The sequence below is a fragment of the Trichomycterus rosablanca genome, chromosome 6 (genome assembly GCF_030014385.1).
Source record: "Trichomycterus rosablanca isolate fTriRos1 chromosome 6, fTriRos1.hap1, whole genome shotgun sequence".
Classification (NCBI taxonomy): domain Eukaryota; kingdom Metazoa; phylum Chordata; class Actinopteri; order Siluriformes; family Trichomycteridae; genus Trichomycterus; species Trichomycterus rosablanca.
In genome coordinates this window covers 24,310,399-24,330,225 of record NC_085993.1, presented here as the reverse complement: position 1 = coordinate 24,330,225, position 19,827 = coordinate 24,310,399, and the positions used below count along the sequence as shown (strand labels likewise).

The following is a 19,827-nucleotide window of genomic DNA, read 5'->3' as shown; positions in this document are numbered from 1 at the left end:
AACACATGTTTACATCCCTAACAAGGCAAAAGCGCAACACTTGTTCATGAACCATCATGGACCTTGTTGCTCACTTTAGCAACAACAAATTTCTCAACTTAAATCCTTAGACTCCACACCCCACAGCTCTACCTACATTCAACCCCAGAACCTAGCGCTTTACACACTGCTGATTCTTTAAATATTGTTTATGTTTGTCCAGTTGTCCAAAGCTTTTAATGATAACTTTAGAATCAACTTAGTTTTAGCCATATTGCTTTAGATACTGTAACACTACTACTTGCACATTTTCCAGTGTTCTTCAAATTTCAATTAAAAACGTAAAATATTAAATGAGGCTTAAGTTGACATTGTATTATTGTGTAGAAAACTTTCAATATTTTTGACTCAATCTACATCTACCATCACCTCTCTCTTTCTCTCTCTCTCAGTACTGGGGCAGGAAGAACAGGTTGTTTTATAGCAGTTGATATTATGTTGGACATGGCAGAAAATGAGGGAGTGGTGGACATATTTAACTGCATAAGAGAGTTACGCTCACAGCGAGTCAGTATGGTTCAAACTGAGGTAAGAAATCACTAGTTTCATTTCATTTACTTTCCTATTTCTGTGCAAAGTGAATAATTTCACTCACCTTTTATTCACTTACCTACTTATATATTTTTATTCATTATACTGTATTTGTCTTTTATGCAGTATACTCAAATTTTCCAAATTTGTATTTTAATTCAAGGAATTGAATGCCTGTGATCCACTAAGCTCAAAATAAATAGTCTTGGTACTCTTTCTTTGCAAAAACATAGCACAAGTGATGTGTGTGTTGTGTGTATCGATGGTATCAACTTTTTTAATGACTATGAGAAATAATATGTTAATTAAGTCATCTGATTTCCACCTTTTTTTGCTCAAAGAAGCTTTAAGAGGAAGAAGATTTTCATGTGATGATGTGAAAGCAGCGGTGCATTAGTGGCTACGCGTTTTTAATATTACTATTCCCATGCTATTTTACATTTTACAACAACAGACTAGCAGAAATCATCTTAATTGTTATCATTAGTCTCAAAAGTAAAACAGTAAAAATTAGTAAAGTGTGATTAAAAGGTTTTAATTCAAATATTTAACAGTTTAAACTAGTCTTACAGAGGAAGGAAATTTGCAAGGTTAAAGCACACAAAATTTTAACGAGAGTCTGACTAGCTGTAAGTAGTGGAACACATCCCCTTAATGCACAAACAAACTCACTAGACCCATACTGTATACCCGTGATACCCCAAGAACTACACACCTGCATCTATTTACAGTACATTTTGCAATACCCACAGTGCTGTATTGATGCCTCAGCATACTGCAGTACTTGCCAAACAGTCACACAGTTTATCAAGTCCTCAGAGCACTGCAGTCGCTACATTGCCCTTCCCTTTGTCTTTAGGCAGCGTCCTCCAAAAATCTGCTGGAGGGTCTCTGGACCCGCCTTCCACACTGGTGGGCTGGTGTTTTTTTGTCAGGAGCTACGGGCAAGGAATGAAACCATTCAGAGTCCATTGAGTCCTTATTTGTGCTGTGGGCGTTGAACAAAACAGTTCCGATTATCTGTGAGTCTCCAGCAGCTCACGAGGGCTATGCCAGCCAAATTCGTCCTCTAAATACAGAGTTAAATACTGTGTGCCACTCATGCATGACATCAGACAGCTTCTCCACTATTATGCACAGCTGAGTTCATTCAATGTCCAGCTTAGGGGAGTGCCCACACATTTATTAAACAGGCAGGGTGTATATATATATGTATGTGTATATACAGGGGTTGGACAAAATAACTGAAACGCCTGGTTTTAGACCACAATAATTTATTAGTATGGTGTAGGGCCTCCTTTTGCGGCCAATACAGCGTCAATTCGTCTTGGAAATGACATATACAAGTCCTGCACAGTGGTCAGAGGGATTTTAAGCCATTCTTCTTGCAGGATAGTGGCCAGGTCACTACGTGATGCTGGTGGAGGAAAACGTTTCCTGACTCGCTTCTCCAAAACACCCCAAAGTGGCTCAATAATATTTAGATCTGGTGACTGTGCAGGCCATGGGAGATGTTCAACTTCACTTTCATGTTCATCAAACCAATCTTTCACCAGTCTTGCTGTGTGTATTGGTGCATTGTCATCCTGATACACGGCACCGCCATTGGATGCACATGGTCCTCCAGAATGGTTCGGTAGTCCTTGGCAGTGACGCGCCCATCTAGCACAAGTATTGGGCCAAGGGAATGCCATGATATGGCAGCCCAAACCATCACTGATCCACCCCCATGCTTCACTCTGGGCATGCAACAGTCTGGGTGGTACGCTTCTTTGGGGCTTCTCCACACCGTAACTCCCCCGGATGTGGGGAAAACAGTAAAGGTGGACTCATCAGAGAACAATACATGTTTCACATTGTCCACAGCCCAAGATTTGCGCTCCTTGCACCATTGAAACCGACGTTTGGCATTGGCACGAGTGACCAAAGGTTTGGCTATAGCAGCCCGGCCGTGTATATTGACCCTGTGGAGCTCCCGACGGACAGTTCTGGTGGAAACAGGAGAGTTGAGGTGCACATTTAATTCTGCCGTGATTTGGGCAGCCGTGGTTTTATGTTTTTTGGATAAAATCCAGGTTAGCACCCGAACATCCCTTTCAGACAGCTTCCTCTTGCGTCCACAGTTAATCCTGTTGGATGTGGTTTGTCCTTCTTGGTGGTATGCTGACATTACCCTGGATACCGTGGCTCTTGATACATCACAAAGACTTGCTGTCTTGGTCACAGATGCGCCAGCAAGACGTGCACCAACAATTTGTCCTCTTTTGAACTCTGGTATGTCACCCATAATGTTGTGTGCATTGCAATATTTTGAGCAAAACTGTGCTCTTACCCTGCTAATTGAACCTTCACACTCTGCTCTTACTGGTGCAATGTGCAATTAATGAAGATTGGCCACCAGACTGGTCCAATTTAGCCATGAAACCTCGCACACTAAAATGACAGGTGTTTCAGTTATTTTGTCCAACCCCTGTATATATATATATATATATATATATATATATATATATATATTAGAGATGCATGAGTACGGATACTAGTATCGGGTATTTGCCCGATACCGCGCTCATTAACTCGTACTCGTACTCGCAAACGAGGCTCCGATACTAAACATCCGATACCTTGTACCTAGTGCACGTTGCTGCGTTAACGCAGGGATTTTCAACCTGTGGGGCGCGAGTGCCTGACCGGGGGGCGTGACATTACGAGATTTTTTTACTTCTAAAACTAAAGCAATTCATTTTTCACCCACGGGAGACAGATTGAATTATTCTTACTGACCACGCTCACACGCACATTTAATGTCATTTAGTTCCGTTTGAAAAAAAACAAAAACTTCAAAATAGAGCTAACAGCGAAGATAACCGGTTACAAAAGCAGCGACCGCTGTTATAGGACGTGTTTGTGTTCAATACTCTGTTCAGTGTCGATACAAGTGATTCAGGAGTCGACTCATTTTAAGCTTCTTTTCTCAGTCATCTCTCCGTGTTTACTGTTATAATGAATGATGCGGTTGTAAATAAACACCAACTACTACAGAACATTTTGTGTGACTCGCTTACATTATAAAGCTCAGGCTTAATTATACTGGTTATTACCACAGAGCGGGAGCCGACTCAGAGTCGTTTACGATTTACCGAGGTGAACCACGAATGTACTGTATGTGCTGATAGAATCGGCTCAGATGGGATCGGACTGTATTATCCTTTTAAAGTAAATATTTCAATCAGCAGAATCGCATCGCATGTATGATGTGCACAACGTTAATTACGTGCGTTTATTAATGAACGTTAACGTTAGCTTGTCAGAAGCTTTCTCAATGATGGCTGTGCGGTGTTTTTTGTTTTTTTTACAATTAGTGATGGCAACCCAAGCAACTGTTCCACTGCACTATTTTACACTAAAAACTACACTATTCCATAATGCTCCAGATTGCATCATTCTAAATAGGTATCGGTATCGGCGAGTACTAAAATACATGTACTTGTACTCGTACTCGGTTGGGAAAAAATGGTATTGATGCATCCCTAATATATATATATATATACTGTATATACTGTATATACAGTATATATATACAGTGTATCACAAAAGTGAGTACACCCCTCACATTTCTGCAAATATTTCATTATACCTTTTCATGGGACAACACTATAGACATGACACTTGGATATAATTTAGAGTAGTCAGTGTACAGCTTGTATAGCAGTGTAGATTTACTGTCTTCTGAAAATAACTCAACACACAGCCATTAATGTCTAAATAGCTGGCAACATAAGTGAGTACACCCCACAGTGAACATGTCCAAATTGTGCCCAAATGTGTCGTTGTCCCTCCCTGGTGTCATGTGTCAAGGTCCCAGGTGTAAATGGGGAGCAGGGCTGTTAAATTTGGTGTTTTGGGTACAATTCTCTCATACTGGCCACTGGATATTCAACATGGCACCTCATGGCAAAGAACTCTCTGAGGATGTGAGAAATAGAATTGTTGCTCTCCACAAAGATGGCCTGGGCTATAAGAAGATTGCTAACACCCTGAAACTGAGCTACAGCATGGTGGCCAAGGTCATACAGCGGTTTTCCAGGACAGGTTCCACTCGGAACAGGCTTCGCCAGGGTCGACCAAAGAAGTTGAGTCCACGTGTTCGGTGTCATATCCAGAGGTTGGCTTTAAAAAATAGACACATGAGTGCTGCCAGCATTGCTGCAGAGGTTGAAGACGTGGGAGGTCAGCCTGTCAGTGCTCAGACCATACGCCGCACACTGCATCAACTCGGTCTGCATGGTTATTTTCAGAAGACAGTAAATCTACACTGCTATACAAGCTGTACACTGACTACTCTAAGTTATATCCAAGTTTTATTTCTATAGTGTTGTCCCATGAAAAGATATAATAAAATATTTGCAGAAATGTGAGGGGTGTACTCACTTTTGTGATACACTGTATATATATATATATATATATATATATATATATACTGATCAGCCATAACATTAAAACCACCTCCTTGTTTCTACACTCACTGTCCATTTTATCAGCTCCACTTACCATATAGAAGCACTCTATAGTTCTACAATTACTGACTCTAGTCCATCTGTTTCTTTGCATGATTTGTTAGCCCCCTTTCATGCTGTTCTCTAGGTATTATTTAGGTGGTGGATCATTCTCAGCACTGCAGTGACACTGACATGGTGGTGGTGTGTTAGTGTGTGTTGTGCTGGTATGAGTGGATAGGACACAGCAATGCTAATGGAGTTTTTAAACACCTCACTGTCACTGCTGGACTGGGAATAGTCTACCAACCAAATATATCCAGCCAACAGTGCCCCGTTGGCATCGTCCTGTGACCACTGTTGAAGGTCTAGAAGATGACCAACTCAAACAGCAGCAATTGATGAGCGATCATCTCTGACTTTACATCTACAAGGTGGACCAACTAGGTAGGAGTGTCTAATACAGTGGACAGTGAGTAGACACAGTATTTAAAAACTCCAGCAGTGCTGCTGTGTCTGATCCACTCATACCAGCACAACACACACTAACACACCACCACCATGTCATTGTCACTGCAGTGCTGAGATCATCCACCATCTAAATAATACCTGCTCTGTGGTGGTCCTGTGGGGGTCCTTACCTTTGAAAAACAGGGTACACAAGCAAACATTTGTGAAAATGGGTGTTTTCCAAACTACACATTCCTGGTGCATTCATGAAGTCCATTTGTGTGTGTCTTGGTTTGCCTCCATGGTCTGTCTGTTTGTTCATCCCTATCCTTTGATTAATTTTATTTTTAATAATACACTACACTGGTATCAGAAGTGGTATAGCGACTCATTGGCAAGATTGACCAGCTGATGAGATGAATAGGAGGAGCTCGGCAGTGTAAAGAAGCTCCATGGGGACTGAGAACAGAGTGCTACATAGTCTGAGGGCATAGCCTGAGGGATTTGTGTGTTGAGCTGGGCACAGGAAAAAGACTTTGCCACAAGATGTACATATGCTTATTCTTAATTTAATGGCCATGTTTATTTCAGCAGTTTTTTTAACTGTGACTATAGCAATGTCTTTGTAACATGTTTGTTATTACTCTATTGATAATGGTGTTACAATGATTTGAGGTGTCTGCATTACAGTAAATACACCAAGAACCCAATAACTGCAGGCGTTAGTGCATTAATGACATACAATTCTACTTTTCCTGTAAAAAGTCTCAAGTTGTTGGCAGTGCAGGATTTATTTTGTAAGAACTGTGACTCTTTTAGGTACAGTTATTATTAGAACCTACCATGTGTATGCTGTTATGGCAAATACACCATCAGTATGTGGACACCCCACTTAATTATTGAGTTAAGGTGTTTTAGCTGCATTCACCATTATACAAATCAATAATATAAAATCAATTCATTTGGGGAAGGCTCTTTTCTGTTCCAGTATGGCTGTGCCTCAAAACAACGTTCATAATTAAAGGGCTTGATGAGTTTGGTGTGGGAAAACTTCAATGTCCTGCACAAACTATTATGTATTCATGTGGAAGGTTTTTGAATTCAATATCCAACAAGCTTAAAAATAATACGTTTTTTTTATATATGTTTTTAAAATGAATGCATTTTGATGAGTATATAACAGTTGAACAATTTATAATTATTGTGTTTGACTGATTTTGGCCACATGTAATGTTTTCAAAGCTTTACATTGTAATAAAACATAAACCACATTAATCACTAATTCAATGTTGAGCAGAACTGTTAATAGTAACAGCTAGTGGTGGGCGGATCGATCCAAATATCGATATTATCGATACCAACGTTGGTATTGGTATTGGATCGATACTAGTGTGATAGGATCTATACTTTAGTTTTACTTTTTCTCCGCTACATTCAGCACGTTTCTCCTGTTTCATCAAAAAGTAAAGACCATGTCTGTACAGGCCCGCACCTCGCTCCTCCCCTCCTAAATCCTAACAGACATCAGTGCATTGGTAGGCATTGGAAGATTGTAAGTTTTTGAATACCTTGCTTTGCAGATACAGAAATAGGGTCAATTTTAATAGTGTGAACCATACATACGTAAAGTACGGACGCAACTTACGCACTTTGCACAAATGAATCGGAGCATGCGTAGTGAGGCTCTTATTTTGTGTGTTTGTGTTTTGGTGAATGAGAGCTCTTTTCTTTTGACTGTGTGCTTATGTAAACAGAATAGCATCGATTTTTTATTTTAAATGAACAAGGACACATATATTTGGTCACTATTAAAAATTTACAAATGTATTCACCCAGCAAACACAACTATGTGGTATGAGTTTGCCACTTTGTGGTGATATGCCATGATGGTAACGTTGTGAGAAAGTAAAGCACCCAGAAACAAGAAATCAAACCGCTTTAAACAACTGAATTTATTTACAACCCTACTGAGAGCAGCTACTTACAAAAAATTGATGTATAACAATAATACACTTAAAGGTCATGAAAATTCATTCAGATTTAGCAATTTGATGATGCATCTACTTTAATTATTAAAAAGTATCTGTATTGGTATCAGTATCTGCGATACTGGCACTATATTCACTTAGTATCGGATCGATCCAAATTTTGCAGTATCGCACACCACTAGTAACAGCATTATTATAGTGATTATTGTTTAAGCTATTATTGTGCAGACGTATGTTTAGCTTAGATGAGCAGTATTTTATGGGATTTTCAAGGTGAGGGTTAGAATTTTGTAAACCCTTAATTGTGAAGCTATGTTTATTGTTGTGTGTGTTTTTTCCTTTTAGGAGCAGTATGTTTTTGTACACGATGCTATCTTAGAGGCTTGTCTGTGTGGGAACACATCCATCCCTGTTTGTGACTTTAGAGCCATCTACTACAACATTAGCAGATTGGATCCCCAAACCAACTCCAGCCAGATCAAAGACGAGTTTCAGGTAAATTTAAAATATGTGAGTGTTTAAACCTGTGCATGAAAATTCCCTTTACTACACTGCAAAGCTAATGATTCTCGTTTAAACAATATGAACATCTGCAATGATTATCATTAAAAGATAATTAATAATAAAAAGTTACTTAAAATGAACAGTATAATCAAAGTATAGTATAAAAATACTTTTAAAAACACACAAAAACACAAAAAGCCCAATGATAATAATAATAATGTTAGATGTTAGTTATACTTATGTCCATATACTTATGGTATTGGGCCTAGTATTTTTCCACTTTGCATAGCTTAAGAGCTGAGCATGCAGTTGTGCACATTGTTGCTAGTTTTGTTCTTGTTTATCAAAACTCTTCTTCTCTCTGAAACGTTCTCATGTAGTTTAGCCATTTCACGCACACACACAGGCACACTCACTCACTTCACTCACTCACTTTGTTAACCACTTATCCAATTAGGGTCGCGGGGGGGTGCTGGAGCCTATCCTAGCTTTTCAATGGGCGCAAGGCACACAGTACTACCCTGGACGGGGCGCCATTCCATCGCAGGGCAGACACACATACACACACCGATTCACCTATAGGCTAATTCAGTGCCTTCAGTTAACCTGACTGCATGTTTTTGGACTGTGGGAGGAAACCGGAGCTCCCAGAGGAAACCCACGCAGACACGGGGAGAACATGCAAACTCCACACAGAAAGGACCTGGGGATCGAACCCAGAACCTACTTGCTGTAAGGCGACAGTGTTACCTACCAAGCCACAGACACAAAGGCACAGACACACACATTTTTCTTGTGTTTATAAAAACCCTGTTTTCTTTCAATAATCTAAGACATTCATAATTTGACTTGGTGTCTGGGTGCTTTCCTCATACACGAGATTCAACAAATGATTTTTCTCCTGGTTAAGTTCTTTATATAAGCTCAAAGGACGGGACTTTGAGTGACTTTGAGTAAATCCTAACAACTAATACGGTGTTTAAAAGCCTCAAAATGAAAACGTGACGTGTTAAGGAGTTTTGTTTGGCAGGCCGCAGTCAACACAGTTTATAATCCCTACATGTTGTCTTTCTCAAAATGTGTCTTTTTGCTCTAAAATGTGCAATTCTCTCGTCATCTCCCCAGAGATGGCTTAAAATGTAAGCTTTAAGGCTACTATAATACAAATAAAATTCACACAAAAACTGCACTGTTTTGGCAGCAGCCAGCAAATCACCTACAAAATTTCAATCAAATGTTTGTAGACGTTCTTGTTAAAAATGCTCTGTATTTCTGAGTGACTTTTCTATGCACTGGTATTTCATCACAATTCAGCATGTTTGAAGTAGCAGAATGACAGAGAGAAAGAATTACTGTGAAAGTGCTGGGCCAGTATAGTGCCTTCAAATAAAGTGGGTGAGTAATGGCACATACGAGTGCAGTATCAGACTTTTTAAGCCTTTCTTTACAGGGTTCTGACAAGCTGTCAGTAGCCTGTAAAACCCTAGAGTGTAGCTATTTTTGAAGGCAGCTTTGTGTTTTATAATCCCTTTGAGATTAATAATGTTTTCCAGTGTCTGAAAGAGCAGAAACTCTCAGATCTGTCAGGTGTTTTGTAACACCATGCATAACTTGTCTTATTTCATCACAAGGCCTCAGTCGTCTGTCCATCTTTTTTTTTTTTTGTTCTCTATTATAGGCCAAATTTTACTTTCTTTTCCTAATTTAATCTGTTGCGTTATTCATTTTAATTTTAGCAGAGATTTAATCTGTAGTGGAGATTTAATCTGTAGAATGAAGAACACTTAGTTAAGTAAACAATCTTGATGTATGTAGTGTTTTACACCGATAAGGCATAACATTATGACCACCTTCCTAATATTGTGTTGTCCCCCCCTTTTGCTGCCTTATACACAACAAACTGCGATGCACTGTGTATTCGGACACCTTTCTATCAGAGCCAGCATTAACTTCTTCAGCAATCTTAGCTACAGTAGCTTGTCTGTTGGATCAGACCACACAGGCCAGCCTTCGCTCCCCACGTGCATCACTGAGCCTTGGCCACCCATGACCCTGTCGCCGGTTTACCACTGTCCCTTCCTTGAACCACTTTTGATAGATACTGACTACTGCAGACCGGGAACACCCCACAAGAGTTTTGGAGATGCTCTGACCCAGTCAAGCCATCACAATTTGGCCACAACCTGATATTGCAGAGTGAGATGTGGCCCTGGGTCAACAGGGGAGGTGCTTAAAAGGTGCGAAATCGTTCGACCAATTACAAACTAGCTGCTGCTATGACATCACCACATTTACCGGGGCTAGCTAATCCTAGCTAGGTAATGAGTATGCAAGCTAAAAGATCCGGCAACTGTGTTACTTTCAGTATTTGAAAGAATGTTGGAAATCATTGTTCCAAGCAAAATATGTGTGCAAAGCATGAAATAAATTTCTCAGATTTACCATTAGGTTAGCCAGCTAGCTTAACTACTACTAGCTACCATAGCAAAAAGCTATGAGAGATTAGCCGAGCCAAGGCTAGCTACAATATGTAAAATATTATTCTATGTAAGCAAAAAAAAAAACGGTACTACTACATGTTAAGCATGTATTATAACAAGGGGATTCAGTGCGTGAGTGGCACAGACCTTTTTCTCTGGTTGAGGTAAAAAATTGAGAAAAATAGAAAAAAAACGAGAAAAACGAGAAAGGCCCGGCAAATGTGGTGATGTCATAGCGGGCGGCTAGTTTGTGATTGGTTGAACGATTTTGATTGAAGCACCTCCCTTGTTGATCCAGGGCCACATCTCACTCTGCAATATCAGGACGTGCCACAATTTGGCCCTTGTCAAACTCGCTCAAATTCTTACGTTTGCCCATTTTTCCTGATTCTAACACATCAACTTTGAGGATAAAATGTTCACTTGCTGCCTAATATATCCCACCCACTAACAGGTGCCATGATAAAGAGATTATCAGTGTTATTCACTTCACCTATCAGTGGTCATAAAGTTATGCCTGGTCAGTGTATAAACATCTTTTGAAAATGCTTTAAAGCATCTATCTTTCCGTTTCTCTTAGACACTAAATATTGTCACACCACATGTTCGTCCGGAAGACTGCAGCGTGGGACTCCAACCCCGTAACCATGATAAAAATCGCAACATGGATATAGTAGCTGTTGATCGCTGTCTCCCTTTTCTTATCTCCATGGATGGGGAATCAACCAACTACATTAATGCAGCACTAATGGATGTAAGAGCATTTGCCTACTAATTCAATGAGCTTTACATTGATTGCTAGTCAGCACTCACAGTTTTCTGTTGCATTGTGTTTGTGTGATTGCAGTGTGACTTTGCTGCAAATATAATTCTTTTGACAAATTGACATTTGTCTATATACATTAGACATAAGTCTTAAGATCACAGTGACAAAGTAGAGGCCCACTTCAACCTAACACATTTATGCTTTTATATGAATCGACAGCTTAAGATTTCTATTATTATTATTATTATTATTTATTATTATAAAATACTTGATTACTTGATTAAACAGTGCATATTTGCTTTCTGACAGATGTGTGGATGATTGGTGGGCATGTTGCAGGTGATTTATGAGGAATAATTTGCTTGAAATTAGTACACATGCACTTAATGAACAAAAGAAGAAGAAATTATTTTGCAGAATTTTGCAAGTTTAGTTTTTAATGTTACAGTAGTAACGGAGCATATGATTTTAACATTTTAACAAGTACAGAATGCCAGAATGCGAGTGTAGATCAGGGTTTAACATGTTTATTTACGGCTGTTATAGTAATGTAGTGTACATCAGGGTTTAACATGTTTATTTAGGGCTGTTATAGTAATGTAGTGTACATCAGGGTTTAACATGTTTATTTAGGGCTGTTATAGTAATGTTGTGTAGATCAGGGTTTAACATGTTTATTTAGAATTGTTATAGTAATGTAGATCAGGGTTTAACATGTTTATTTAGAATTGTTATAGTAATGTAGTGTACATCAGGGTTTAACATGTTTATTTAGAATTGTTATAGTAATGTAGATCACATCAGGGTTTAACATGTTTATTTAGAATTGTTATAGTAATGTAGATCAGGGTTTAACATGTTTATTTAGGGCTGTTATAGTAATGTAGTGTAGATCAGGGTTTAACATGTTTATTTAGAATTGTTATAGTAATGTAGATCAGGGTTTAACATGTTTATTTAGAGCTGTTATAGTAATGTAGTGTACATCAGGGTTTAACATGTTTATTTAGGGCTGTTATAGTAATGTAGTGTACATCAGGGTTTAACATGTTTATTTAGGGCTGTTATAGTAATGTTGTGTAGATCAGGGTTTAACATGTTTATTTAGAATTGTTATAGTAATGTAGATCAGGGTTTAACATGTTTATTTAGAGCTGTTATAGTAATGTAGTGTACATCAGGGTTTAACATGTTTATTTAGGGCTGTTATAGTAATGTAGTGTACATCAGGGTTTAACATGTTTATTTAGGGCTGTTATAGTAATGTTGTGTAGATCAGGGTTTAACATGTTTATTTAGAATTGTTATAGTAATGTAGATCAGGGTTTAACATGTTTATTTAGAATTGTTATAGTAATGTAGTGTACATCAGGGTTTAACATGTTTATTTAGAATTGTTATAGTAATGTAGATCAGGGTTTAACATGTTTATTTAGGGCTGTTATAGTAATGTAGTGTACATCAGGGTTTAACATGTTTATTTAGGGTTGTTATAGTAATGTAGTGTAGATCAGGGTTTAACATGTTTATTTAGGGCTGTTATAGTAATGTAGTGTACATCAGGGTTTAACATGTTTATTTAGGGTTGTTATAGTAATGTAGTGTACATCAGGGTTTAACATGTTTATTTAGGGTTGTTATAGTAATGTAGTGTACATCAGGGTTTAACATGTTTATTTAGGGTTGTTATAGTAATGTAGTGTAGATCAGGGTTTAACATGTTTATTTAGGGTTGTTATAGTAATGTAGTGTACATCAGGGTTTAACATGTTTATTTAGGGTTGTTATAGTAATGTAGTGTACATCAGGGTTTAACATGTTTATTTAGGGTTGTTATAGTAATGTAGTGTACATCAGGGTTTAACATGTTTATTTAGGGTTGTTATAGTAATGTAGTGTACATCAGGGTTTAACATGTTTATTTAGGGTTGTTATAGTAATGTAGTGTACATCAGGGTTTAACATGTTTATTTGGGGTTGTTATAGTAGTGTGGTGTAGACCAGGGTTGGGGTGTTTGTTTGGGGTTGGTTGTGGTAATATAGTGTAGACCAGGGTTTGGTTAGTTTATTTAGGGTTGTTTTTAGTAGGTTTATGGCTGTACTGATTTGTCACACCAGCGGGGCTTGTGTGCATCGGTGATGTTTAGAGCTAAGTGTATTCTGCTAGCAGGGGCCCCCAAGGCGGATAGGTCTCAACTGAGGTGCCAGACTAAACGTACAGCCCAACGTCGGCAGCAGGACGTTGCGTGATGGAAGCAAATGATCAATCTCGTATTGACAATGGCTACAACACTGATCCAGTGTGGCTCCTCACAGGTACCACATTACTGCGCGGGAGAAAGGCCTGGCAATCTACTTCCGTACTATGCCAAGAAAACTTGATGGAGCGTACAACTAAAGGAATGTGATATAGTGCTGGAAGATGCGCCCCTAGGTCGGAAGGCACTCAACAAGCTACTGGGGAAGAGCTGATGGTCGTCTTGAGTAGGATCAATGCTTATGATGCGCCAGGATCAAAGCCGCAAGGTCGTCTTGGTGCTGATGTCGCTTGGTCGAAAGGGAAGATCAAAAGCTGTAGAGATATTATCAGACTAGGAGCTTGGAACGTACGAACCATGAACCAAGGCAAACTCGACATTGTCAAAGCCGAAATAGACAGAACAGGACTTGATTTACTCTGAATTAGCGAACTAAAGTGGACTCAATCCGGACATTTCCAGTCAAACAAACACTGGGTCTACTATTCTGGAAATGATAACCAAAGACGAAATGGCATCGCCTTTATTCTCAATCGAAGACTGGCCAATACTGTCCTGAAGTACAACACAGTCAGCGATAGAGTCATCTCGATACGACTACAAGGAGCACCAATCCATGTCACAGTCATACAAGTCTACTCACCAACAACAGATGCCAAGGAGGAGGACGTTGAACTATTCTATGAACAAGTTCAAGAGGAAATTGACAGGACGCCAAATTAAGACTTACTTATTATCATGGGAGATTTTAATGCCAAAGTGGGCCATGGCAAACAAGGAACTGTTGTTGGAAAGTTTGGACTTGGAAAACGAAATGAAGCTGGAGAAAGATTAATTGACTTTTGTACAACAAATCAACTGTCCATCATGAACACTTTCTTTCAACATCACAAAAGAAGACTCTACACGTGGATATCACCAAATGGGGCCTATAAGAATCAGATTGACTACATATGTGTTCGCCAAAGATGGAGGTCGTCTATCATTACCGTGAAAACAAAGCCAGGAGCTGACTGTGGAACTGATCATGAACTTTTAACATCAAAAATTAGAGTCAAGCTGCGCAAACGGACTAGACAACAGGCTGTTCCTAACTTTGACTTGACCAAAATACCTGAAGTTTTCTGGAATAGTCTGCACAACCGGTTCACATCTCTGGACACGGATGAAAATGAGCCTGAGGAACTATGGACACATATAAAGACTATTATTACCGAAGAAGCTAGCAAGTCAATAAACAAGAGACAGAAAAGACCCCAGCAGCCATGGATAACAGAAGAGACTCTAAAGATCATTGAAGAAAGACGAAGGGCAAAGGCAAAAGGTAACAAGCAGGCCAGGGACAACATCAGTAAAAGACTAAAGAGAGCCATTCAAACAGACAAAGAACTTCATTACCAAAAGATATGTACAGAGATAGAAAGTGAACATCTGAAGGGAAAGACCAGGAAGGTATACCTAAAGATCAAAGAGATACGACGAAAGTTTCAACCAAGAGTGGGCATGCTAAAAGACGCCAATGGGAACAAACTAACTGAGCCAGAACAGATCAAGGAAAGATGGAAAAAGTACACGGAGCACCTCTATAAGAACGACTCAGTGATATGGTAAGAAATGGAGACAAACATCCTGAAAGATAAAGTCATCGCTGCAATTAAACTTCTGTCAAGCAACAAATCGCCTGGATGTGACAATATTCCACTGGAGCTAATAAAGTCTTCTGAAGCAGCAGTTGATGTAATCACATGCCTGTGTCAACAGATATGGACAACTGGTAAATGGCCCAAGGACTGGACAAGATCAGTGTTTATTCCTATTCCGAAGAAGGGAGATGTTACTGACTGTGGAAACTATCGTACTATTGCGCTCATACCTCATGCCAGCAAAATACTACTGAAGATCTTACAAAGACGGTTGCAGCCTTACTTTGACAGAGAGCTGCTGGAGGAACAAGCAGGATTCAGGAGGGGCAGAGGTACAAGAGATGTGATTGCTAACATTAGGTGGATAATGGAAAAGGCCATCAACTGTGTTGATCACCAGAAACTTTGGATTACCATGAAGGATATGGGTGTGCCGAGCCATCTGATCAGCCTCATTAGGAACCTTTATATCGACCACGAAGCAACAGTCCGAACAAAACACGGCGACACGGCATGGTTCAAAGTAGAGCGGGGCGCCAGACAAGGATGCATCCTGTCGCCATTTCTCTTCAATTTGTACGCAGAAGCCATTTTCAGGAAGGCTGGACTAACTGAAAAAGAAGAAGGAATTAAAATTGCTGGACGAATCATCAACAATCTTAGATACGCAGATGATAACAACAAGTGCAGATGGAATGAAGGACTTATTATGGAGCATCAAGCTGGAAAGCTCGAACATGGGGCTGTTACTCAACACAAAGAAGACAAAGATATTGACTACTGCCAGATACGACCGGGACACATTTGAGATGGATGGCGACAAACTGGAGGTTGTAAAGGACTACAACCTACTCGGAGCGTTGATCACTCAAGATGCTGAAATGACACCGGAAATCAGAGGGAGAATAGGTATGGGGAAATCAACAATGAAGTCGCTGGACAAGGTCTTCAAATCGAGGAACATTTCACAATTGACGAAAATACACCTTGTACATAGTTTAGTCTTCTCTGTGATAACATACGGATGTGAAACCTGGACGATAAAGAAACAAGACAGAAGAAGAATCAACGCCTTCGAAATGTGGTGTTGGAGAAGGATGTTATCAATACCTTGGACGGTCAGAAGAACAAACAAATCAATTTTGGAACAAATCAAGCCAGACATGTCACTCAAATCAAGGATCACTAAGCTACGACTTGCCTACTTTGGACACATCATGCAAAGAGAGCGATCACTGGAGAAGGACATCATGCTCGTAAGAATAGAAGGAACAAGGCGAAGAGGAAGACCAGCAACTCGATGGCTCGACACAATCACAGTAACGGCAGAGAAGACCGTGGTGGACCTATCTAGACTTGCACGGGATCGATATTCCTACAGATCGTTCATCCATCAAGTCGCCATGGATCGAGATCGAACCGAAGGCCAATAAAAAATTTTTTTTTTAAAAACAGAATGCCCACATTTTATACATACATTGATTCATTTAATAGGGTTTAGATCAAAGTACTGGGATATCAATGATAAAAGCTTTATACTATGATCATCAACCTATGCTTTTGTAGATTTGAATATACACTCTATGGCTAATAGTTTGTAGTCACCTGACAAGCAGCTTTTTTGACATCCCATTTCTTATATATGCAGTTATATGGAGTTATTTTTTGCCTTGTGTCACAACCTCCACTTATCTGGACAAGTTTTCCACAAGATTTTGGTGTATGTGAGAATGTCAAACATGTGAACAGAAAAATCAGATGCTCACACATAATGATGAGATGTTTAATCAATCAATACAATGCACAAAGGGTAATCCAAAGAGTTGTCAGTAACAGGCAAAAGATCAACACATAATAAAAACTGACAAACAGGATACAAGGGCAAGCACACAATATGTGGTCAAAATAAACAGGCAAAGAGTCGTACACAAAATACTAGGCACACAGTAAACGCTCAGTACGCAGGAAAAAGAAGTGGCAATACCTCGCAAGGTAGCATGGTACGCATCATAACCGAAATACACATCTCTTGATTAGTTTCAGGTGCAGTAATTATTATACAGGTGACACAGACTCCCTCTGTGCTGCTTGATTGGAGGGGCTAAAACACCGGTGCAGAAAATTAAAAACAATTACCCCTTTTCCACTGACGCGGAACAGTTCCGGTTCGCGGACTTGATTTTGAATCGTGTTTCCAACAAAAAAAGAGGTTCCAGACGGCAAACTTGCGTTCTAATCTGGCACCACAGAATACTGGGTTTTTTAGCACGAACTGTGACATCAAATGTGGGCAAGTCAAAGTGTAAAGGTTTGGGTGCTTTCACATGAGAAGGAACTTTAGTGATGTTTCACCGCACAGCTCAAGCCGAGCACTGAGCAAAGCGGCTATTTGCGCCAAGGGTCGCGGTAAGAGCGAAGTGCAAAACGCTTCTCATGTGAATGCACTAAAGAAAGCAACAATGGCGACAAACACGTCTACGTCTTCTTATCACCAATAGTTAAGCGATGCTTTTTGAATAAAAATGAACATCTGTAAGAACAGCATAACTGCTTGCAGGTGATCTACACGCTCTGCCACCATGTTACCGCTCTTTACTTTCATTGTGTAACGCCCACCGTTGATGACGCATGCTTGGTTCCCAAACACTGGTGGAAACGTGGGTTAGTTTTCTAAAGAACACCAAGGTTCGAAGAAACCCGAACAGAACCGTTCAAGAACCCAAGTTCTTTTGGTGGAAAAGTGCTAAATGTGCACATACACAGACCATATAGTGTATATTGATTATTATTGGCCAGCTGGAAGATCTAGTCACTAAACAATTTTGACTTTTTGGCAATAAAATATGAATGAATGAGTGAATAAATATTATTTAAAATCCTTTGGTACTAATAGAGCTCAATATGCTATGCATTCCTAAAAGGTTCCCAGGGGTAATCCAGCCCCAAAACATCCCTCACTATTCATAACAGATCTTTACTTATTAGCGTTTTTTATCTTTATGCCAAGCACACAATGTGTTACCAAAAAGCTTTGTTCCATCTGAACAAAGAACCAGCTTCTTGTGAAATTTAGGCACTAGGGATCATTGTAAAATATATATTTATAAAGATCTATACAGATATAGAAGTCCTTTATAATTGCCCCCACTGTGCAGTGCTGACAAACACCACTTAAGTCCTTTCTCAGGCTGGTTCTGCCCTGGTTGCCCTGGAGTATTTTCTGATCTTTTTATAGAAACACTAAGCATCATTGGTCTGTGTTTTCCTTGATATGTGTACCATAGTAAAAAAGTGCTGCCAGAAAGGGTTTTTATTTTCTTATTGTAAGTGTACTTAAAAAGGGTGTTTTTTATTGTATATTGTGCATAATCACACTAATATGTTGTTAAAGAAGGTATCAGTGATTTGTCCCACCATTTCAGACATTTATCTCTCTGTCAATTTGTTTACAGAGTCATAAACAACCAGCAGCCTTCATTGTGACCCAGCACCCACTACCCAACACAGTGTCAGACTTTTGGAGGCTAGTGTTTGACTACAACTGCTCCTCCATCGTGATGCTAAATGAAATGGATGCTGCTCAGGTATGTGTGGGTGTAATGTTTAATATTTGTGTGTGTCTATTTGCAATGCATTTTGGATCAGAAGCATTTCAAACTGGCATGTATGATGTATTTTAGGAAATAATCAGCATAAGCTATCAGCATCACATGTCTTTCACAGAAACAAAACATGTTATTAACATTGTTGTTTGTTTACTTATGGTGTATTATGAACATTAGTTTTACTTTTTAACTACACAAAATGTAGCCCTTTATCAATAGTGGTCCACATTGTTTCTAACAATTTGTATCTCTGCACTGACCTTTAGGTGTTTAAAAATCTTGGGAAACCTTCTGCAGTACCCCTTGATTTATGCACACTTCATTGTGTTGTGGTATTTTTAGGCATCAATCTGATTATTACACAATATACACAATGATGAACTAAAAATGCTTTTAGTTTTTAAAAAATTAATTAAAAATAAAAAAAATGTCTTATTCACAAATGTATTCAGACCCCTTGCTGTAATAATCTAAATGGTGGTCATGTGCTGTACCTTTACACCGACCAGGCATAACACTATGACCACTGACAGGTGAAGTGAATAACACTGATTATCTCTTCATCACTGCGCCTGTTAGTGGGTTTAATATATTAGGCAGCAAGTGAACATTTTATCCTCAAAGTTGATGTGTTAGAAGCAGGAAAAATGGGCAAACGTAAGGATTTGAGCGAGTTTGACAAGGGCCAAATTGTGATGGCTAGACGAGCATCAGAGCATCTCCAAAACTGCAGCTCATGTGGGGTGTTCCCGGTCTGCAGTGGTCAGTATCTATCAAAAGTGGTCCAAGGAAGGAACAGTGGTAAACCGGCGACAGGGTCATGGGCGGCCAAGGCTCATTGATGCACATGGGGAGCAAAGGCTGGCCTGTGTGGTCCGATCCAACAGACGAGCTACTGTAGCTCAAATTGCTGAAGAAGTTAGTGCTGGTTCTGATAGAAAGGGGGACCAACACAATATTAAGACAGTGGTCATAATGTTATGCCTGATCGGCGTATGCATATATTTTGGCAAGAAAATAAAACAATATCTAAAGGTTTGAGTATTTTCAGGACCAAAGTGGCATCAATA

General features: G+C 39.4%; 1 protein-coding gene across 4 annotated transcripts in view; it reads left to right on the top strand.

The window, feature by feature from the left end:
• ptprt (protein tyrosine phosphatase receptor type T) overlaps positions 1 to 19,827 on the top strand; it is a 281,354-nt gene that overhangs the window by 247,011 nt on the left and 14,516 nt on the right. For all 4 annotated transcript variants that reach the window (XM_062997565.1, XM_062997564.1, XM_062997566.1 and 1 more), the window contains 4 exons: positions 432 to 567; positions 7,847 to 7,996; positions 11,066 to 11,239; positions 18,605 to 18,736. In XM_062997565.1, the coding sequence (XP_062853635.1) occupies positions 432 to 567; positions 7,847 to 7,996; positions 11,066 to 11,239; positions 18,605 to 18,736 (592 nt within the window). The remainder of the gene's footprint in view (positions 1 to 431; positions 568 to 7,846; positions 7,997 to 11,065; positions 11,240 to 18,604; positions 18,737 to 19,827) is intronic.